Source organism: Cuculus canorus, chromosome 36 (genome assembly GCF_017976375.1).
Source record: "Cuculus canorus isolate bCucCan1 chromosome 36, bCucCan1.pri, whole genome shotgun sequence".
Taxonomy (NCBI): domain Eukaryota; kingdom Metazoa; phylum Chordata; class Aves; order Cuculiformes; family Cuculidae; genus Cuculus; species Cuculus canorus.
Genome location: NC_071436.1, coordinates 535,382 through 557,295, shown reverse-complemented (window position 1 = coordinate 557,295; position 21,914 = coordinate 535,382). Strand labels below are relative to the sequence as shown.

General features: G+C 59.4%; 1 protein-coding gene across 1 annotated transcript in view; it reads right to left on the bottom strand.

Moving 5' to 3' along the window:
* Positions 1–21,387, bottom strand: part of LOC128849960 (kinesin-like protein KIF1C) — a 35,476-nt gene extending 14,089 nt beyond the window's left edge. Inside the window, exons 1-17 of the mRNA XM_054052702.1 lie at positions 21,348–21,387; positions 21,066–21,180; positions 20,688–20,764; positions 19,132–19,311; positions 18,961–19,026; positions 16,623–16,801; positions 14,943–15,054; positions 12,459–12,536; positions 11,733–11,798; positions 11,538–11,613; positions 9,849–9,927; positions 9,631–9,764; positions 6,425–6,483; positions 5,044–5,123; positions 2,766–2,841; positions 2,561–2,640; positions 449–543 (exon numbers count right to left, since the gene is read on the bottom strand). Coding sequence (XP_053908677.1) covers positions 449–543; positions 2,561–2,640; positions 2,766–2,841; positions 5,044–5,123; positions 6,425–6,483; positions 9,631–9,764; positions 9,849–9,927; positions 11,538–11,613; positions 11,733–11,798; positions 12,459–12,536; positions 14,943–15,054; positions 16,623–16,801; positions 18,961–19,026; positions 19,132–19,311; positions 20,688–20,764; positions 21,066–21,171 — 1,543 coding nt within the window. The 5' untranslated portion in view covers positions 21,172–21,180; positions 21,348–21,387. The remainder of the gene's footprint in view (positions 1–448; positions 544–2,560; positions 2,641–2,765; positions 2,842–5,043; positions 5,124–6,424; positions 6,484–9,630; positions 9,765–9,848; positions 9,928–11,537; positions 11,614–11,732; positions 11,799–12,458; positions 12,537–14,942; positions 15,055–16,622; positions 16,802–18,960; positions 19,027–19,131; positions 19,312–20,687; positions 20,765–21,065; positions 21,181–21,347) is intronic.
* Between the last annotated feature and the right edge of the window lie 527 nt (positions 21,388–21,914).

Here is a 21,914-nt window from a genome sequence, read left to right as displayed (position 1 = left end):
TCTTTTCCCCCCCCAACACCCCCAAACCCCCCCTTTACCCCCCAAAATCCCCCCTTTACCCCCCAAAATCCCCCTCTTCACCCCCCAAATCCCCCCTTTACCCCCCAAAATCCCCCTCTTCACCCCCAAAATCCCCCCTTTTACCCCCCCAACACCCCAAAATCCCCCCTTTACCCCCCAAAATCCCCCCTTTACCCCCCAAAATCCCCCTCTTCACCCCCAAACCCCCTCTTTTCCCCCCCAACACCCCCAAATCCCCCCTTTACCCCCCAAAATCCCCCCTTTTCCCAAATGAGGAAAAGAAGGACCATTTGGGGGGGGGGGGCAGGAAAATGGTGGAAAAAAGGGGGTTTTGGGGTTTTTTTTTGGGGGGAAGGGGGGAGGAAGGGGGGGGGAAGGGGGGGGGAGGGGGGGGACCCCCAAAAAGCCACCGTTGCCCCCCCCTCACCGTCTCCCGAGGGTCGGAGGCGGCTGCGGAGAACGCAGTGGAGCGCTCGGATCTGCGGCCCCGACAGGCGGATATGGGCGCCCTCACCCCCCACCCTGCGGAAACCAGTACAGACCAGTATAAACCAGTATAAACCAGTACAGACCAGTAACACCCCCCCAGCGCTGCCCCGGAGGGGGTGGTTCCCCCCTCCAGTGCGTCCCAGTTAACCCCTAACGCTCCCCAGTTCCCACCGACAGTGGTTCCCAGTGGCTCCCAGTACAGACCAGTAGCCCCAGTGCCCTCCCAGTGCCTCCCAGTTTACCCCTTCTGTCTCCCACTGCCCCCTCCCAGTGCTTCCCAGTTCCTCCCATCGCCTTTGGTTCTGGTCCAGTATCACCAGTCCCTCCCAGTGCCCCTCCCAGTACCTCCAGTCCCTCCCAGTGCCCCTCCCAGTGTCTCCAGTCCCTCCCAGTTCCCTTCCCAGTATCACCAGTCCCTCACAGTCCCCTCCCCAGTACCTCCAGTCCCTCCCAGTTCCCCTCCCAGTACCTCCAGTCCTTCCCAGTGCCCTCCCAGTACCTCCAGTCCCTCCCAGTGTCCCTCCCAGTGCTCTCAGGTCCTTCCCAGTCCCTCCCAGTTCCCCTCCCAGTACCTCCAGTCCCTCCCAGTTTCCCTCCCAGCACCTCCAGGTCCCTCCCAGTCCCCTTCCCAGTATCACCAGTCCTTCCCAGTGCCCTCCCAGTCCCTCCCAGTTCCCCTCCCAGCCCCTCCAGTCCCTCCCAGTCCCTCCCAGTTCCCCTCCCAGCGTCTCCTGTCCCTCCCAGTCCCTCCCAGTGCCCCTCCCAGCCCCTCCAGTCCCTCCCAGTGCCCCTCCCAGCACCTCCAGTCCCTCCCAGTGCCCTCCCCAGTATCACCAGTCCCTCCCAGTTCCCCTCCCAGCACCTCCAGTCCCTCCCAGTTCCCCTCCCAGCACCACCAGTCCCTCCCAGTGCCCTCAGGTCCTTCCCAGTCCCTCCCAGTGTCCCTCCCAGTGCTCTCAGGTCCTTCCCAGTGCCCTTCCCAGTACCTCCAGTCCCTCCCAGTGTCCCTCCCAGTGCTCTCAGGTCCTTCCCAGTCCCTCCCAGTGCCCTCCCCAGTATCACCAGTCCTTCCCAGTGTCCCTCCCAGTGCTCTCAGGTCCTTCCCAGTCCCTCCCAGTTCCCCTCCCAGCGTCTCCAGTCCCTCCCAGTTCCCCTCCCAGCGTCTCCAGTCCCTCCCAGTGCCCCTCCCAGCACCTCCAGTCCCTCACAGTTCCCCTCCCAGCGTCTCCAGTCCCTCCCAGTTCCCCTCCCAGTATCACCAGTCCCTCCCAGTTCCCCTCCCAGTGCTCTCAGGTCCTTCCCAGTGCCCTTCCCAGCGTCTCCAGTTCCTCCCAGTCCCCTCCCCAGTACCACCAGTCCTTCCCAGTGCCCTCCCGGTCCGTCCCAGTCCCTCCTAGTTCCCCTCCCAGCCCCTCCAGTCCCTCCCAGTCCCTCCCAGTTCCCCTCCCAGCCCCTCCAGTCCCTCCCAGTGCCCCTCCCAGCCCCTCCCAGTTCCCCTCCCAGCACCTCCAGTCCCTCCCAGTGCCCCTCCCTGTGCTCTCAGGTCCCTCCCAGTGCCCTTCCCAGTATCACCAGTCCCTCCCAGTGTCCCTCCCCAGTACCTCCAGTCCCTCCCAGTTCCCCTCCCAGCACCTCCAGTCCCTCCCAGTGCCCCTCCCAGCACCTCCAGTCCTTCCCAGTTCCCCTCCCAGCCCCTCCAGTCCCTCCCCAGTACCACCAGTCCCTCCCAGTTCCCCTCCCAGTGCTCTCAGGTCCTTTCCAGTCCCTCCCAGTTCCCCTCCCAGTGCTCTCAGGTCCTTCCCAGTCCCTCCCAGTGCCCTTCCCAGTACCACCAGTCCCTCCCAGTCCCTCCCAGTGCCCCTCCAGTCCCTCCCAGTCCCTCCCAGTGCCCCTCCCAGCACCTCCAGGTCCCTCCCAGTGCCCCTCCCAGCCCCTCCCGGTCCCTCCCAGTCCCTCCCAGTGCCCCTCCCAGCACCTCCAGGTCCCTCCCAGTGCCCCTCCCAGCCCCTCCCGGTCCCTCCCAGCCCCTCCCAGTGCTCCCAGTGCCCACCTGGTGACGCCCTCCCCGATGCGGTACAGCAGACATTCGGCCATCAGAGGATCCGCGTTCAGGTTCACCAAATAGGGGGTCTGTTCCATTTTGGGGGGGGGGGGACACCCCAAAACATCCCTCAGGGCTGCTTGGGGGGTGCCCCGCATTGAGATAAAAAGGGTTGGGGGTTGGATTTTTGGGGGGTCCCCCCCCCAAATCTCACCTTTTTAGGGGAGAAAACCCCAACGGCGGCGCCGTCCTCGCGCACAGCGACCCCAACGTCGGCCAAAAGCGCTTCCCTGGGGGGGGAAAAGGGGGGGTTTGGGGGGGCCCTGGGGGGGTCTTGGGGGTCCTGAGGGGTTTGGGGGAGTCTATGGTGGGGTTTGGGGGGGTCCTGAGGGGTTTGGGGGTGTCTGTGGGGGGGTTTGGGGGTGTCTATAGGGGGTTTGGGAGAGCCCTGAGGGGTTTGGGGAGGTCTATGGGGGGTTTGGGGGGGCCCTGGGGGGGTCTTGGGGGTCCTGAGGGGTTTGGGGGGGTCTATGGGGGTTTCTGGGGGGACATAGGGGTGTTTGGAAGGGATTTGGGGGGGTTAGAGGCGGTCTATGAGGAGTTTGGGGGGGCCCTGGGGGGATTTGGGGGGGAAGAGGGGGGTTTAGGGGGGCCCTGGGGGGCCTATAGGGGGTTTGGGGGGGTCTATAGGGGGTTTGGGGGGGCCCTGGGGGTCCTGAGGGGTTTGGGGGGGTCTATTGTGGGGTTTGGGGGGGTCTATGGGGGTTTTTGGGGGGACATAGGGGTGTTTGGAAGGGATTTGGGGGGGTTAGAGGCTATCTATGAGGAGTTTGGGGGGGCCCTGGTGGGATTTGGGGGGGAAGAGGGGGGTTTTGGGGGGCCCTGGGGGGCCTACAGGGGGTTTGGGGGGGTCTATAGGGGGTTTGGGGGGGCCCTGGGGGGGGTCTTGGGGGTCCTGAGGGGTTTGGGGGGGTCCTGAGGGGTTTGGGGGGGTCTATGGTGGCGTTGGGGGGGCCCTGGGGGGGTCTTGGGGGTCCTGAGGGGTTTGGGGGGGTCTATGGTGGGGTTTGGGGGGGCCCTGGGGGGGTCTTGGGGGTCCTGAGGGGTTTGGGGGGGTCTATAGGGGGTTTGGAGGGGGCCCTGGGGGGGTCTTGGGGGTCCTGAGGGGTTTGGGGGTGTCTATAGGAAGTTTGGGGGGGCCCTGGGGGGGGTCTTGGGAGTCCTGAGGGGTTTGGGGGGGTCTATTGTGGGGTTTGGGGGGGCCTATAGGGGGTTTGGGGGGGCCCTGGGGGGACCTATAGGGGGTTTGAGGGGGCTATGGTGGGGTTTGGGGGGTCTATAGGGGGTTTCGGGGGGCCCTGGGGGGGTCTTGGGGGTCCTGAGGGGTTTGGGGGGGGTCTATGGTGGGGTTTGGGGGGGTCTATAGGGGGTTTGGGGGGGCCCTGGGGGGGGTTTTGGGGGCCCTGAGGGGTTTGGGGGGATCTATTGTGGGGTTTGGGGGGGTCTATAGGGGGTTTGGGGGTGTCTATATGGGGTTTGGGGGGGTCTTGGGGGCCCTGAGGGGTTTGGAGGGGTCTATAGGGGGGTTTGGGGGGGGTCTTGAGGGTCCTGAGGAGTTTGGGGGGGTCTATGGTGGGGTTTGGGGGGGCCCTGGGGAGGTCTTGGGGGTCCTGAGGGGTTTGGGGGGGGTCTATGGTGGGGTTTGGGGGGGTCTATAGGGGGTTTTGGGGGGCCCTGGGGGGGTCTTGGGGGTCCTGAGGGGTTTGGGGGGGTCCTGATGGGGTTTGGGGGGGTCTGTAGGGGGGTTTGGGGGGGCCCTGGGGGGGGTTAGAGGGGATCTATGAAGAGTTTGGGGGGGACCTGTGGGGGATTTGGGGGGGAAGAGGGGGTTTGGGGGGGCACTGGGGGGGGTTTTGGGGGTCCTGAGGGGTTTGGGGGGGTCTATGGTGGGGTTTGGGGGGGTCTATAGGGGGTTTGAGGGGGCCTATAGGGGGTTTGGGGGGGTCCTGAGGGGTTTGGGGGGGCCCTGAGGGGTTTGGGGGGGTCTATAGGGGGTTTGGGGGGGCCCTGGAGGGGTCTTGGGGGTCTTTGGGGGGGTCTTGGGGGTCCTGAGGGGTTTGGGGGGGCCCTGGGGGGCCCTTGGGGGGGTCTATAGGGGGTTTGGGGGTGTCCCATGCTTTTTGGGGGGGTCCCATGCTTTTTAGGGGGATCCCCAGCTTTTTTTTGGGGGGCTCCCCCGCTTTTTTTGGGGGGGCTCCTATTGTTTTTGGGGTTCCCATACTTTTTGGGGTCCCCCCGGTTTTTTTTGGGGTCCCCCCGGGCTTTTTTGGGGTCCCCCCTTTTTTTTCAGGGAGGGATCCCTGGGGTTTTTTTTGGGGGGGGGGATCCCATGCTTTTTAGGGGGCTCCCCGGGTTTTTTTGGGGGTCCCATGATTTTTGGGGGTCCCCCTTTATTTTTGGGGTCCCCCTTTATTTTTGGGGTCCCCCCTCACCGCTGCGCCCTCAGAGCCTCCGTGCGGCGCAGTTTCTCCTCCCACGACTCATTGAGCTCCGCCATCAGCCGCTCGTTCTCCTGGGGGGGCCGCGTTTCGGGGTTCAGGGGCATTTTGGGGGGGCCCCTCAAGGCATTTCGGGGGGTTCAGGGCATTTTCGGGGGGTCCAAAGCATTTTTGGGGGGTCCGAAGCGTTTTGGGGGGGGGGTCAAAGCATTTTTAAGGGGGGGTTTAAAGCGTTTTGGGGGTTCAAAGCCTTTTGGGGGGGCGGTTCGAAGCGTTTTGGGGGTTCAAAGCAGTTTTGGGGTTCAGAGGTTTTGGGGTTCAGAGCGTTTTGGGGGTTCTCAAAGCGTTTTTGGGGGTTCTCAAAGCGTTTTGGGGTTCAGAGGTTTTGGGGTTCAGAGATTTTGGGGTTCAAAGCGTTTTTGGGGGTTTAAAGCAGTTTTGGGGTTCAGAGGTTTTGGGGGTTCAAAGCGTATTTTGGGGGTTGAAAAGGTTTTGGGGGTTCAAAGCGTTTTGGGGGTTTAAAGCGTTTTGGGGTTCAAAGCATTTTGGGGGTTCAAAGCGGTTTTGGGGTTCGAAGCGGTTTTGGGGTTCGAAGTATTTTGGGGGTTCAAAGCGTTTTGGGGTTCAGAGGTTTTGGGGTTCAAAGCGTTTTGGGGGTTCAAAGCGGTTTTGGGGTTCAAAGCGTTTTTGGGGGTTCAAAGCGTTTTTGGGGTTCAGAGGTTTGGGGGTTCAAAGCGTTTTGGGGGTTCAAAGTGGTTTTGGGGTTCAAAGCGGTTTTGGGGTTCGAAGTGTTTTGGGGGTTTAAAGCAGTTTTGGGGTTCAAAGCGTTTTGGGGGTTCAAAGCATTTTGGGGGTTCAAAGTGGTTTTGGGGTTCAAAGCGTTTTTTGGGGGTTCAAAGGTTTTGGGGTGTTCAGAGGTTTTGGGGTTCAAAGGTTTTGGGGTTCAAAGCGGTTTTGGGGTTCAAAGTGTTTTGGGGGTTCAAAGCATTTTGGGGGTTCAAAGTGTTTTGGGGGTTCTCAAAGCGGTTTTGGGGGTTTAAAGCGGTTTTGGGGCTTCAAAGCGTTTTGGGGTTCAAAGCGATTTGGGGGTTCGAAGCGATTTGGGGTTCAAAGCGTTTTGGGGGTTCAAAGCGGTTTTGGGGTTTAAAGCGTTTTGGGGTTCAAAGCGTTTTGGGGGTTCAAAGCGGTTTTGGGGGTTCAAAGCGTTTTGGGGGTTCAAAGCGGTTTTGGGGGTTTAAAGCAGTTTTGGGGTTCGAAGTGTTTTGGGGGTTCAAAGCGGTTTTGGGGGGTTCAGAGGTTTGGGGGGTTCAAAGGTTTTGGGGGTTCAGAGATTTTGGGGTTCAAAGGTTTTGGGGTTCAGAGGTTTTGGGGTCACCTTCAGCCGCTCCAGAGCCTCCGCAGCGCTGAGAGGGGGCGGATCCGGTGAGGGGGGGGCTGAGGGGGCAAAAACGGGGTTCAGGGGAACCCCAAAATCCACCCAAACCCCCCCTGAACCCCCAAAGCTGCGCCCTATGCCCCCTCTCAGCCCCCCAAAACTCCCCTGAACCCCCAAATCTGCCCCTCTCAGCCCCCCAAAACTCCCCTGAACCCCCAAATCTACCCCCTAACTCCCCTCTCAGCCCCCCAAAACCACTCTCAGCTCCCCAAAACCCCATCCTCAACCCCCTGAACCCCCAAATCTGCCCCCCAACTCCCCTCCCAGCCCCCCAAAACCCCCCTGAACCCCCAAATCTGCCCCCCAACTCCCCTCTCAGCCCCCCAAAACCCCTCTCAGCCGCCCAAACCCCCCCTGAACCCCCAAATCTGCCCCCAACTCCCCTCTCAGCCCCCCAAAACCCCCAAATCTACCCCCAACTCCCCTCTCAGCCCCCCAAAACCCCCCTGAACCCCCAAATCTGCCCCCCAACTCCCCTCCCAGCCCCCCAAAACCCCCCTGAACCCCCAAATCTGCCCCCCAACTCCCCTCTCAGCCCCCCAAAACCCCCCTGAACCCCCAAATCTACCCCCCAACTCCCCTCTCAGCCCCCCAAAACCCCCCTGAACCCCCAAATCTACCCCCCAACTCCCCTCTCAGCCCCCCAAAACCCCCCTGAACCCCCAAATCTACCCCCTAACTCCCCTCTCAGCCCCCCAAAACTCCCCTTAACCCCCAAATCTGCCCCTCTCAGCCCCGCAAATCTCCCCTGAACCCCCAAAACTGCCCTGAGACCCCAAAATCTACCCCCTAACTCCCCTCTCAGCCCCCCAAAACCCCCCTGAACCCCCAAATCTACCCCCCAACTCCCCTCTCAGCCCCCCCAAAACCCCCAAATCTGCCCCTCCCACCCCTCTCAGCCCCCCAAAACCCCCCTGAACCCCCAAATCTGCCCCCTAACTCCCCTCTCAGCCCCCCCAAAACCCCCAAATCTGCCCCCAATTCCCCTCTCAGCCCCCCGAAACCCCCAAATCTGCCCCCAATTCCCCTCTCAGCCCCCCAAAACCCCTCTCAGTCCCCCAAAACCCCATCCTCAGCCCCCCAAAACCCCCAAATCTGCCCCCAATTCCCCTCTCAGCCCCCCAAAACCCCCAAATCTGCCCCTCCCACCCCTCTCAGCCCCCCAAAACCCCCCTGAACCCCCAAATCTGCCCCCTAACTCCCCCCTCAGCCCCCCAAAACTCCTCTGAACCCCCAAATCTGCCCCTCTCAGCCCCCCAAACCCCCCCTGAGCCCCCAAATCTGCCCCTCTCAGCCCCCCAAAACCCCCAAATCTGCCCCTCCCACCCCTCTCAGCCCCCCAAAACCCCATCCTCAGCCCCCCCAAAACCCCCAAATCTGCCCCTCCCACCTCTCTCAGCCCCCCCAAAACCCCCAAATCTGCCCCCAAACTCCCCTCTCAGCCCCCTGAACCCCCAAATCTGCCCCCAATTCCCCTCTCAGCCCCCCAAAACTCTCCTGAACCCCCAAATCTACCCCCTAACTCCCCTCTCAGCCCCCCAAAACCCCTCTCAGCCCCCCAAAACCCCACTCTCAGCCCCCCAAAACCCCACTCTCAGCCCCCCAAAACTCCCCTGGAGCCCCAAATCTGCCACTCTCAGCCCCCCAAACCCCCCCTGAACCCCCAAATCTGCCCCTCCCACCCCTCTCAGCCCCCCAAAACCCCCAAATCTACCCCCCAACTCCCCTCTCAGCCCCCCAAAACCCCCCTGAACCCCCAAATCTGCCCCCTAAGCCCCCTCTCAGCCCCCCCAAACCCCCCGAACCCCCAAATCTGCCCCTCAACTCCCCCCTCAGCCCCCCAAAACTCCTCTGAACCCCCAAATCTGCCCCTCTCAGCCCAAAACTCCCCTGAACCCCCAAATCTGCCCCTCAAACTCCCTTCCCACCCCTCTCAGCCCCCCAAAACCCCCAAATCTGCCCCCCAACTCCCCTCTCAGCCCCCCAAAACCCCAAATCTGCCCCTCTCAGCCCCCCAAAACCCCCAAATCTGCCCCCAATTTCCCTCTCAGCCCCCCCAAAACTCCTCTGAACCCCCAAATCTGCCCCTCACCCTCCCCAAACCCCATTCTCAACCCCCTGAACCCCCAAATCTGCCCCTCCCACCCCTCTCAGCCCCCCAAAACCCCATCGTCAACCCCCTGAACCCCCAAATCTACCCCCCAACTCCCCTCTCAGCCCCCCAAAACCCCCAAATCTGCCCCCCAACTCCCCTCTCAGCCCCCCAAAACCCCCAAATCTGCCCCCAACTCCCCTCTCAGCCCCCCAAAACCCCCCTGAACCCCCAAATCTACCCCCTAACTCCCCTCTCAGCCCCCCAAAACCCCCAAATCTGCCCCCAATTCCCCTCTCAGCCCCCCCAAGCCCCCTCTCAGCCCCCCAAAACCCCCCTGAACCCCCAAATCTGCCCCTCCCACCCCTCTCAGCCCCCCAAAACCCCCCTGAACCCCCAAATCTGCCCCTCTCAGTCCCCCAAAACCCCCATATCTGCCCCCAACTCCCCTCTCAGCCCCCCAAAACCCCCATATCTGCCCCCCAACTCCCCTCCCAGCCCCCCAAAACCCCCCTGAACCCCCAAATCTACCCCCAACTCCCCTCTCAGCCCCCCTGAACCCCCAAATCTGCCCCTCCCACCCCTCTCAGCCCCCCAAAACCCCCCTGAACCCCCAAATCTGCCCCTCCCACCCCCTCAGCCCCCCAAAACCCCCCTGAACCCCCAAATCTGCCCCTCTCAGCCCCCCAAAACCCCCAAATCTGCCCCCAACTCCCCTCTCAGCCCCCCAAAACCCCTCTCAGCCCCCCAAAACCCCCCTGAACCCCCAAATCTGCCCCCTAAGCCCCCTCTCAGCCCCCCCAAACCCCCCTGAACCCCCAAATCTGCCCCTCTCAGCCCCCCAAAACCCCCAAATCTGCCCCCAACTCCCCTCTCAGCCCCCCAAAACCCCTCTCAGCCCCTCAAAACCCCATCCTCAGCTCCCCAAAACCCCCAAATCTGCCCCCAATTCCCCCCTCAGCCCCCCAAAACCCCCCTGAACCCCCAAATCTACCCCCAATTTCCCCTCTCAGCCCCCCAAAACCCCCCCGAACCCCCCTTTTTTTCCGCTCACCGGGGGTCCCCCCCCTCGCCTGGAGCAGCTCGCGCAGCCGCGTCACCTCGCGCCGCAGGCGCCGGATGAGCCGCGCCGTGGGATCCTCGTTCACCACCGCGTGGCACCGGATCCGTTTGGTGCGGTCGGCGTAGCTGGAAAAGGCACCACCGGGAATTTCGGGGTGTTGGAAAGGGGACCCCAAAAAATAGAGGGGGGGTCCCCCTTTTTCTTCTCACCGGAGGGTGCTCAGAGTTTCGTCGTAGTTGATGTCCGCCGGGCTGAGCGCCGCGATCATCGCCGTACGGGAATTGCCGCCTGCGGAAAAGGGGGAATTGGGGGAATGGGGGGGACTGGGAGGGACTGGGAGGGACTGGGAGGGAAGTGGGGGGGAAGTGGAGGGGACTGGGAGGGACTGGGAGGGAAGTGGGGGGTACTGGGAGGGACTGGGAGGGAAGTGGGGGGGACTGGGAGGGAAGTGGGGGGCACTGGGAGGGTACTGGGAGGGACTGGGAGGGAAGTGGGGGGTACTGGGAGGGAAGTGGGGGGGAAGTGGGGGGCACTGGGAGGGAAGTAGGGGGACTGGAGGGAAGTGGGGGGTACTGGGAGGGAAGTGGGGGGGAAGTGGGGGGCACTGGGAGGGAAGTAGGGGGACTGGAGGGAAGTGGGGGGCACTGGGAGGGCACTGGGAGGGAGTGGGAGGGACTGGGAGGGAAGTGGGGGGCACTGGGAGGGCACTGGGAGGGAAGTGGGGGGGACTGGGAGGGAGTGGGAGGGACTGGGAGGGAAGTGGGGGGGACTGGGAGGGCACTGGGAGGGAAGTGGGAGGGAGTGGGAGGGAAGTGGGGGGCACTGGGAGGGCACTGGGAGGGAAGTGGGGGGCACTGGGAGGGACTGGGAGGGCACTGGGAGGGCACTGAAGGGACTGGGAGGGGGAAATGGGTGTACTGGGAGGCGGTGGGAGGGCACTGGGAGCGCTGGGAGGGACTGGGAGGGCACTGGGAGGGGGAAATGGGTATACTGGGAGGCACTGGGAGGGCACTGGGAATACTGGGAGGGCATTGAGGGGGCACTGGGAATACTGGGAGGACACTGGGGGGGAACTGGGGGACACTGGGGGGGAACTGGGGGGACACTGGGGGGAACTGGGGAACACTGGGGGGGTACTGGGGGGACACTGGGGGGGTACTGGGGGACACTGGGGCAAACTGGGGGACACTGGGGCAAACTGGGAATACTGGGGGGGAACTGGAGGACACTGGGGGGGGTACTGGGGGGGCACTGGGGGGCACTGGGAATACTGGGAGGAACTGGGGGGAACTCTGAGGGAGCAGTGGGAATACTGGGGGGTACTGGGGGGGCACTGGGGGGGCACTGGGAGGACACTGGGGGGGTACTGGGGGACACTGAGGGGGTACTGGGGGGGAACTGGGGGGGTACTGGGAGGACACTGGGGGGGTACTGGGGGACACTGGGGGGGTACTGGGGGGGAACTGGGGACACTGGGAGGACACTGGGGGGGAACTGGGGACACTGGGAGGACACTGGGGGGGAACTGGGGACACTGGGAATACTGGGAGGACACTGGGGAGGAACTGGGAGGAACTGGGAGGGCACTGGGAATACTGGGAGGAACTGGGAGGCACTCGGGGGAACTGGGGGGAACTCTGAGGGAGCAGTGGGAATACTGGGAGGGACTGGGGGGGAACTGGGGGGGTTCTGGGGGACACTGGGAATACTGGGAGGAACTGGGAGGCACTGGAGGGAACTGGGGGGAACTCTGAGGGAGCAGTGGGAATACTGGGAGGAACTAGGGGGGAACTGGGGACACTGGGGGACACTGGGAGGGAACTGGGGAGGTACTGGGGGGGAACTGGGGGTTACTGGGAGGGTACTGGGATGTACTGGGGACCCCCCCCCCACTCAACCCAAGTTCTCCTTCAGCAGCCACGTCAGCACCGAATCCCGGTACGGAATAAACTCCGCTTTCTTCTTCTTATTGTTCTGTGAACCGGGAAAAAAACCGGGAATTCTATTCCATCCCTCCCAAAAAAAGGGGGGGAGGGGGTCAGGGAAAAGGGGGGGACCCCCAAAACCTCAGAGGGGGTCCCCCAAAACCTCACCGCTTCGGCCAAAGCGGCGATGACTTTGCCCAACGTGGTCAACGATTTATTGATGTTGGCGCCTTCCTGGGATCAAAGGAGGAAAATTGGGGGGGGGCTGAGGGGGGGGGGGGGGAAGGGATTTGGGGGGACCTTGGGGGGGGTTGGATGGGATTTGGGGGGGTTTGGATGGGATTTGGGGGGATTTGGGGGGGTTTGGATGGGATTTGGGGGGTCTTTAGGTGGGATTTGGGGGGTCTTGGAGGGCTTTTGGGGGGACTTGGAGGGCTTTTGGGGGGATTTGGGGGTCTTGGGGGGCTTTAGATGGGATTTGGGGGGACTTTAGATGGGATTTGGGGGGACTTGGGGGGCTTTAGATGGGATTTGGGGGGATTTGGGGGGGTTTAGATGGGATTTGGGGGTCTTTAGATGGGATTTGGGGGTCTTGGGGGGCTTTAGATGGGATTTGGGGGGTCTTGGGGGGCTTTAGATGGGATTTGGGGGGTCTTTAGATGGGATTTGGGGGGACTTGGGGGGTCTTTAGATGGGATTTGGGGGGTCTTTAGATGGGATTTGGGGGTCTTGGGGGGCTTTAGATGGGATTTGGGGGTTCTTGGGGGGGTTTAGATGGGATTTGGGGGGTCTTTAGATGGGATTTGGGGGTCTTGGGGGGCTTTAGATGGGATTTGGGGGTCTTGGGGGGCTTTCGATGGGATTTGGGGGTTCCGAAGGGATTTTGGGGTTCACCTTGAGGCGCTGTCCCCGCGTTCCGGAGGTGTCGGCGCGTTCGCTTCCCGCCAAATCCACCAAACTGATACGGCTCACCTGGAATTTGGGGGTTCAGGGATATCGTGAGGGGACCCCGATATCGTGAGGGGACCCCAATATCGTGGGGGGACCCCAAAAATGGGAGGGGACCCCAAAAATCCCAGGGGGGACGCCCCAAAGTGTGGGTGTGAGGGAGGTGTGAGCGCCGCAGGGATGGGGATAGTGTGATATTGGGGTGAATGGGGGGCACCCCAATATCGTGGGGGGACCCCAATATCGTGAGGGGACCCCAATATCGTGGGGGGGACCCCAAAAATGGAAGGGGACCCCAAAAATGCGGGGGGGACGCCCCAAAGTGTGGGTGTGAGGGAGGTGTGAGGGGGAATTTGGAGGGGGAAAGTGGGGAGAGATTTGGGGGTTCGGGGGGGGGGGGGGGGATTTGGGGTGAAAGGGATGGAATTCAGGGGGGGGATTTGGGGGGGGTTCGGAGGATTTTGGGGGGATAATAGGGGATTTGGGAGGGAAATAGGGAATTTGGGGGGATTTCGGGGGGATAATAGGGAATTTGGGGGGATTTTGGGGGGATAATAGGGATTTTGGGGGGATAATAGGGAATTTGGGGGGGATTTTGGGGGATAATAGGGAATTTGGGGGGATTTGGGGGGGTTCGGGGGGATAATAGGGAATTTGGGGGGACTTTGGAGGGATAATATGGAATTTGGGGGGGATTTGGGGGGGTTGAGGGGGATTTTGGGGGGATAATAGGGAATTGGGGGAGGGAAATAGGGAATTTGGGGGGATTCAGGGGGATTTTGGGGGGATAATATGGAATTGGGGGGATTTTGGGAGGGTTCAGGGGGATTTTGGGGGGATAATAGGGAATTTGGGGGGATTTTGGGGGGATAATCGGGAATTTGGGGGGATTTTGGGGGGATAATCGGGAATTTGGGGGAAATTTTGGGGGGAAAATAGGGAATTTGGAGGGATAATAGGGAATTTGGGGGGATTTTGGGGGGGTTCGGGGGGATTTTGGGGGGATAATAGGGAATTTGGGGGGATAATATGGAATTTGGGGGGATTTGGGGGGGATAATAGAGGATTGGCGAGGAAAATAGGGAATTTGGGGGGATTTTGGGGGGTTCAGGGGGATTTTGGGGGGAAAATAGGGAATTTGGGGGAAATTTTGGGTGAATAATAGGGAATTTGGGGGGATTTTGGGGGGAAAATAGGGAATTTGGAGGGATTTGGGGGGATAATAGGGAATTTGGGGGCATTTGAGGGGGGTTTGGGGGGATAAAAGGGAATTTGGGGGGATTTTGGGGGGGTTCGGGGGGATTTTTGGGGGATAATAAGGAATTTCGGGGATACAAACGGGCATTTCGGGTGGAAAATACGGAATTTGAGGGCATTTTGGGAGATTCAGGAGAATTTTCAGGGGATAATAAGGAATTTCCGGGGCGAAAAGGAGAATTTTTGGGAGGATAACAGCGAATTCGGGGGAATTTGGGGGATTCAATGCAATTTTCAGAGATTTGGAGCAGAATTTTGGGGTAATTTCATGAAATTTGTGACAAATTTCTGAAATGACAAAATTTTACGATTCAGAATGCAATTTTGGGGCAATTTTGGGGCATTCAGAGCAGAATTTGAAGGAACAATTGAGCCAAAAGCACTTTTGGGGCGATTCGAGGAATTCCAGGTGGGATTTTGGGGCGATTTCTTGAAATTTGAGGCACAATTTTGGGGTAATTTCATGAAATTTGCGACAAATTTCTGAAATGACAAAATTTTGTCATTCAGAATGCGATTTTGGGGCAATTTTGTGGCATTTGGAGCAGAATTTGAAGCAACAATTGGGCCAAAAGCACTTTTGGGGCGATTCGAGGAATTCCAGGTGGGATTTTGGGGCGATTTCATGAAATTTCCAACAAATTTCTGGAATGACAAAATTTTGTCATTGAGAATGCGATTTTGGAGCAATTTCGTGGGATTCAAAGCAGAATTTGAGGGAATTTTTTGGCCAAGAGCACTTTTGGGGCGATTCGAGGAATTCCGGGTGTGATTTTGGGGCGATTTCATGAAATTTATGGCAGAATTTTGGTGTAATTTCACGAAATTTGCAACAAATTTCTGAAATGACAAAATTTTACGATTCAGAACGCGATTTTGGAGCAATTTTGTGGCATTCAAAGCAGAATTTGAAGGAATTTTTTGGCCAAAAGCACTTTCGGGGCGATTCGAGGAATTCCAGGTGGGATTTTGGGGCGATTTCCTGAAATTTAGGGCACAATTTTGACGCCGTTTTGCCGCGATTTGGATTTCGGAGCAATTTGAGACATTCAAACCGCCATTTTGATGCAAAATCTTGGGGTGATTTGCGGAGTTTGGGGGTGAAATTTAACCGAGAAGCTTTTGGGGGGGATTTTGGGGGTGATTTTGGGGGGGGTCGGATTTTGGGGGTACCTTTTCGGCGCCGTTCCCGCGGAGGCGATGGCGGCGCCGCTGCCCGAGGACGACGGTGAGGACTGCGTGCGAGCGGCTGCTGGAGGCGTTCAGCGCCGTCGCCGCCACCCTCCTGTCGCGACAGAGACAAAAAACGGGGGGTCAGGGGGTCCCCGGGACCCCCCTTTATCCATTTTGGGGGATCCCCAAAATTTAGGGGGTCCCCATCTCCCCCTTCCCCCCCAAAATATCCCCATTTCCACCTTCGTTTCACGGTTTTTCTGGTGGATATCGGTTTATTTGGAAGTCTCTCCAGCGATTTTGGGGTCCCCTCCCATTTTTGGGGGGCTCTCACGATATTGGGGGGCCCTCACGATATTGGGGTGCCCCCCATTCACCCCAATATCGCACTATCCCCATCCCTGCGGCGCTCACACCTCCCTCACACCCACACTTTGGGGCGTCCCCCCCTTCATTTTTGGGGTCCCCTCCCATTTTTGGGGTCCCCCCACGATATTGGGGTCCCCCCACGATATTGGGGTGCCCCCCATTCACCCCAATATCACACTATCCCCATCCCTGCGGCGCTCACACCTCCCCTAAACCCACACTTTGGGGCATCCCCCCCGCGATCTTTGGGGTCCCCTCCATTTTTGGGGTACCCCTCCACCCCCTCGCGATATTGGGGTCCCCCCACGATCTTGGGGTGCCCCCATTCAGCCCAATATCACACTATCCCCATCCCTGCGGCGCTCACACCTCCCTCACACCACACTTTGGGGCGTCCCCCCCGCGATTTTTGGGGTCCCCTCCCATTTTTGGGGTACCCCTCCACCTCCTCACGATCTTGGGGTCCCCTCACGATATTGGGGTGCCCCCCATTCACCCCAATATCACACTATCCCCATCCCTGCAGCGGTCACACCTCCCTCAAACCCACACTTTGGGGCGTCCCCCCCGCGATTTTTGGGGTCCCCTCCACGATATTGGGGTCCCCCCACGATATTGGAGTCCCCTCACGATATTGGGGTCCCCTCACGATATTGGGGTGCCCCCCATTCACCCCAATATCGCACTATCCCCATCCCTGCGGCGCTCACACCTCCCTCACACCCACACTTTGGGGCGTCCCCCCCGCGATTTTTGGGGTCCCCTCCCATTTTTGGGGTCCCCCCACGATATTGGGGTCCCCTCACGATATCGGGGTGCCCCCCATTCACCCCAATATCACACTATCCCCATCCCTGTGGCGCTCACACCTCCCTCACACCCACACTTTGGGGCGTTCCCCCCCGCATTTTGGTGTCCCCTCCACTTTTGGGGTACCCCTCCATCCATTCCACGATATTGGGGTCCCCTCACGATATTGGGGTCCCCTCACGATATTGGGGTGCCCCCCATTCACCCCAATATCGCACTATCCCCATCCCTGCGGCGCTCACACCTCCCTCACACCCACACTTTGGGGCGTCCCCCCGCGATTTTTGGGGTCCCCTCCCATTTTTGGGGTCCCCCCACGATATTGGGGTCCCCTCACGATATCGGGGTCCCCTCACGATATCGGGGTCCCCCCATTTCCCCCCCCCTTTTAACCTCCCCGCACCCCATTCGGCGCTAAACCATCGCCGCCGATGTGCCCAACGCCCCCCGAACCCTTTGGATTTTGGGGTCCCCCTTTGGATTTTGGGGTCCCCCCCCTACCTGGCTTTGTTGCCGACGTGTAGTAGATCGGCGATATCGCGACAGGAGGCGACGGCGAGTCGCGATAGTCCCGGAACGTAAGGGCCGAGGAGAGGATGTTCGCGGACGCGGAGCCCTTCGGGCGCCTCCGGATTCAACAAATCCCGAACGCGTTCGCAGTAAATCTCCATAAAACTCAACTTTCCATGGAAAAGGGGACCCCCAAATCCAGGAAAAGGGGTTCAGCATCGAGGGGGGACCCCAAAATGTAAAGGGGGACCCCCAAATGCAAAGGGGGGGACCCCAAAAGGGGGGGAAAGAGACCCCGAAATGAGGGGAAAAAGGATAACTTAAAAGGATGGAGGATGAAAGGCGGAATGGGTGAAAAAGAGGGAGGAACCCCCAAAATGAGAAGGGGGGGACCCCCAAAATTTGGGGGGTGGGAGGGGAAGGGGGGGTCCCCCCCTGAACCCCCAAATCCAAGGGGTGTAAGATGGGGGATCCCCGAAATCCAGGGTATGCCACACGCCACCCCCCCCCTGAACCCCCAAATGCAATCTTAGGGTTATAAAGCAGAAGAATCCCCCTCTGAACCCCCAAATCCAACCCCGGAACCCCCAAATTCACCCTCTGAACCCCCAAATCCAACCCCGGAACCCCCAAATCCAAGGTCTGCCAGAGGGGGTCCCCCAAAATCCAGGGGCTCCCACACCCCTGAACCCCCAAATGCAGCATCTATAAAGCAGGAATCTCCCTGAACCCCCAAATTTTAGGGTTATAAAGCACATGAACCCCCCCCGAACCCCCAAATCGACCCTCTGAACCCCCAAATCCACCCTCTGAACCCCCAAATCCAAGGGCTGCAAGATGGGGTACCCCCAAATCCAGGCTCTGCCACCCCCCTGAACCCCCAAATCCACCGTCTATAAAGCAGGAATTTCCCTGAACCCCCAAATTTTAGGGTTATAAAGCACAAGAACCCCCCCGAACCCCCAAATCCACCCCCTGAACCCCCAAATCCACCCCCCGAACCCCCAAATCCACCGTCTACAAAGCAGGAATCTCCCTGAACCCCCAAATCTCACAGCTATAAAGCACAAAACCCCCCCGAACCCCCAAATCCACCCTCTACAAAGCCAATCCACCCCCTGAACCCCCAAATCCACCCTCTGAACCCCCAAATCCAAGGGCTGCAAGATGGGGTCCCCCAAATCCAGGGTCTCCTACCCCCCTGAACCCCCAAATCCAGCGTCTACCAAGCAGGAATCTCCCTGAACCCCCAAATCTTACAGCTATAAAGCAGAATAACCCCCCCTGAACCCCCAAATCCACCCCCTGAACCCCCAAATCCACCCCCTGAACCCCCAAATCCTCCATCTATAAAGCAGAATAACCCCCTCTGAACCCCCAAAGCCACCCCCCTGAACCCCCAAATCCACCCCCTGAACCCCCAAATCCTCCATCTATAAAGCAGAATAACCCCCTCTGAACCCCCAAAGCCACCCCCCGAACCCCCAAATCCACCATCTACAAAGCAGGAATCTCCCTGAACCCCCAAATCTCACGGCTATAAAGCAGAATCCCCCCCGAACCCCCAAATCCACCCCCTGAACCCCCAAATCTCACAACTATAAAGCAGAATCCCCCCCTGAACCCCCAAATCCACCGTCTACAAAGCAGGAATTTCCCTGAACCCCCAAATTTTAGGGTTATAAAGCACAAGAACCCCCCCCGAACCCCCAAATCCACCTTCTGAACCCCCAAATCCACCCCCCGAACCCCCAAATCCACCGTCTACAAAGCAGGAATCTCCCTGAACCCCCAAATCTCACAACTATAAAGCACAAACCCCCCCCCGAACCCCCAAATCCACCCTCTACAAAGCCAATCCACCCCCTGAACCCCCAAATCCACCCCCCTGAACCCCCAAATCCACCCCCTGAACCCCCAAATCCACCCTTTGAACCCCCAAATCCACCGTCTACAAAGCAGGAATCTCCCTGAACCCCCAAATCTCACAGCTATAAAGCAGAATCCCCCCCTGAACCCCCAAATCCACCCCCTGAACCCCCAAATCCAAGGTCTGCAAGATGGGGTCCCCCCAAATCCAGGGTCTCCCACCCCTCTGAACCCCCAAATCCACCCTCTGAACCCCCAAATCCACCCCCCGAACCCCCAAATCCACCGTCTACAAAGCAGGAATCTCCCTGAACCCCCAAATCTCACAACTATAAAGCACAAACCCCCCCCCGAACCCCCAAACCCACCCCCTACAAAGCCAATCCACCCCCTGAACCCCCAAATCCACCCCCCTGAACCCCCAAATCCACCCCCCCTGAACCCCCAAATCCCTCTTTACCTCCACGGAGAAGCTCAGATCCGGCGATTCCTCCCGGCTCACGCGGGCAAAGAGATCCTCACAAAGCTGTTGGGATTTTGGGGGGGACTCAATCGGGGTAAAACCCCCCTTAAGAGCCCCCCAAAACCCTTAGAGCACCCCAAAATCCTTCGGAGCCCCCCAAAAACCCACCTGCGGGATGAGTCCTTGCTGCCCTTTTCCCTCTTTTCCCATCATAGTGTAGGATTTTCCGGCTCCGCTTTGGCCGTAAGCGAGAACGCAGACGTTATATCCCTCGAAAGCCCGGGATAACATTTCCTCGCCGATATCCTCGTAAACGCGGCGTTGCGAAGCGAATTTGGGGTCCTCTTCCTGTGGGAAAAATGGGATTTTGGGGTGCTGGGGGGGGTCCCCCATAATTGATGCCCCCCAAAAGCCGCTTTGGTATTCCCAAATCCCATCAAAATACGGCCGCAACGCCTTTAAGCGGTCCCCGGTGTTAATGAATTCGGGGGGATTCTTGCTGCTGGAAGAGGGTTTTGGGGTGCTGGGGGTCCCCCCTAATTGGAGCCCCCCCTAAATTGACCCCCTGCACCCCCAAATCCCCCCTAGAGCCCCCCAAAATCTCCCCTCTATACCCATAACCCCTCTAAACCCTCTCTCCCATCGTCGATTCGGCGCCGGGAGGCGAATTTGGGGGCGCATGGAATTTTGGGGGACCCCCAAAACTATCCCCCCCCTTAAATAAACCCCGACACCCCCAAATCTCCCCAGAGCACCCCAAAATCTGCTCCCCGTACCCCCAAAATCCCCCTTCAATCTCCTCTCTACGCTCTCCACCCTTCCCCAACGCGGCGCTGCGAAATGAACCCCTGGGGAGACTTTTACTACAGGGGGGGTTAATTTTTGGGGTGCTGGGGGTCCCCCCTAACTGCAGCCCCCCCCAAACTGACCCCCTGCACCCCCAAATCTCCCCCATAGCCCCCCCAAAATCTCCTCTCCCCCCTCTAAACCTCCTCTCTATACCCATAACCCCTCTAAACCCTCTCTCCCATCGTCCATTTGGTGCCGGGAAGCGAATTTGGGGGCGCATGGAATTTTGGGGGACCCCCAAAACTATGCCCCCCCTTAAATAAACCCCGACACCCCCAAATCTCCCCAGAGCACCCCAAAATCTGCTCCCCGTACCCCCAAAATCACCCCTCAATCTCCTCTCTACGCTCTCCATCCTTCCCCAACGCAACGCTGCGAAATGAACCCCTGGGGGGACTTTTACTACCGGGGGGGTTAATTTTTGGGGTGCTGGGGGTCCCCCCTAACAGCAGCCCCCCCAAACTGACCCCCTGCACCCCCAAATCTCCCCCATAGCCCCCCCAAAATCTCCTCCCCCCCCTCTAAACCTCCTCTCTATACCCATAACCCCTCTAAACCCTCTCTCCCATCGTCCATTCGGCGTCGGGAGGTGAATTTGGGGGTGCTTGGAATTTTGGGGGACCCCCAGAACTATCCCCCCCCTTAAATAAACCCCGACACCCCCAAATCTCCCCAGAGCACCCCAAAACCTGCTCTCCGTACCCCCAAAATCCCCCCTCAATCTCCTCTCTACGCTCTCCATCCTTCCCCAACGCAACGAAATGAATTGGGGGGGACTTTTCCTACCTTGGGGGGGGGGGGGGCGTTAATTTTTGGGGTGCTGAGGGGGTCCCCCCAAAACTTAGGGATCCCCAAAACCCCCTCCGAATACTCACGGAAGTGTGGGACCAATAGGAATAATCGAAAGTGAAATTCTTAGCGCCGTCCTTGGGAAGTTTGGGATTGGTGATGCCTGGAATTTGGGGGGGGGGGGAGCGAAAAACGGGGTGATAACGTTTTGGGGGGGCCGATAATATTTTGGGGACCCCCTTGTTAAGTGGAACCCCCCCTCGTTATCCCAAATTCCCGGTTTTTTTTTCCTCTTATCCGCTATTTTTAGCTCCGGAGGCAGATGGTTTTCCGGGCCGGCAGCCACGACCCCGGTGCGATGAGGACAAGGGCAAAAAAAAGGGGGGGGGGGGGGTGGTTTTGGGGCCCCCCCAAATAATTTTGGGGTTCCCCATTCCCAAAAAATTCCCAAAATTCCTACTCACAAGTGGTGTTTCCTTCCATCCGGATCACGCATTTGGCTTGGCGGCTGTTTTCCCGGGCGTCAAAGGGACGGACGCGGACGGCGACTTTGACCGAAGCGCCCGCCATGGCGTTCCCCTACGGAAAAAAAAAACCGGGAATTTGAATCCCAATATTCCCAAAAAATGGGAAAAAATGGGAATTTGGGGGCGTTTGGAGGAGAAAAAAGCGTTTAAAAGGTTAAAAGAAAGGTTAAAAATCCATTTGGGATTTAAAGAGGGGAAAAAAGAGGGATAGATCCGAACTTTTCCGCTCCCTCCGGAATATTCAAGATGGAGGCTAAAAATAACGCTGGAGCGGTGCCGGAGGGGTTGGGATTGGGGGGGGCTCCACCCCCCCCCCCCCCCCAGCACCCCAAAATCCAAGGAAAAAGGGGGGTTGGGAGGGGGAAGGAAAAGAGGAGGAATTGGGGGTTGAGGGCGTTTGGGGCATCCGTGAAAGGCTTTAAGGTCCTATTGGGGCCCCCAAATGCGCTTAATGGGGGCTCTGAGCCCCCCCAAAACCCGCAGGGACACCCCAAAATCGGCCCTTATGTCTTCAGACACCCCAAAACCCACTCCAAACACCCTCGAGGCCCCCAAATCACACACAGACCCCCCAAAACCCACTCCAAACACCCCTGAGACCCCCAAATCCCACACAGACACCCCAAAACCCACTCCTCACACCCTCGAGACCCCCAAATCCCACACAGACACCCCAAAATCGGCCCTTATGTCTTCAGACACCCCAAAACCCACTCCTCACACCCCTCGAGACCCCCAAATCCCGCACAGACACCCCAAAATCGGCCCCTTATGCTCTCCAGACAC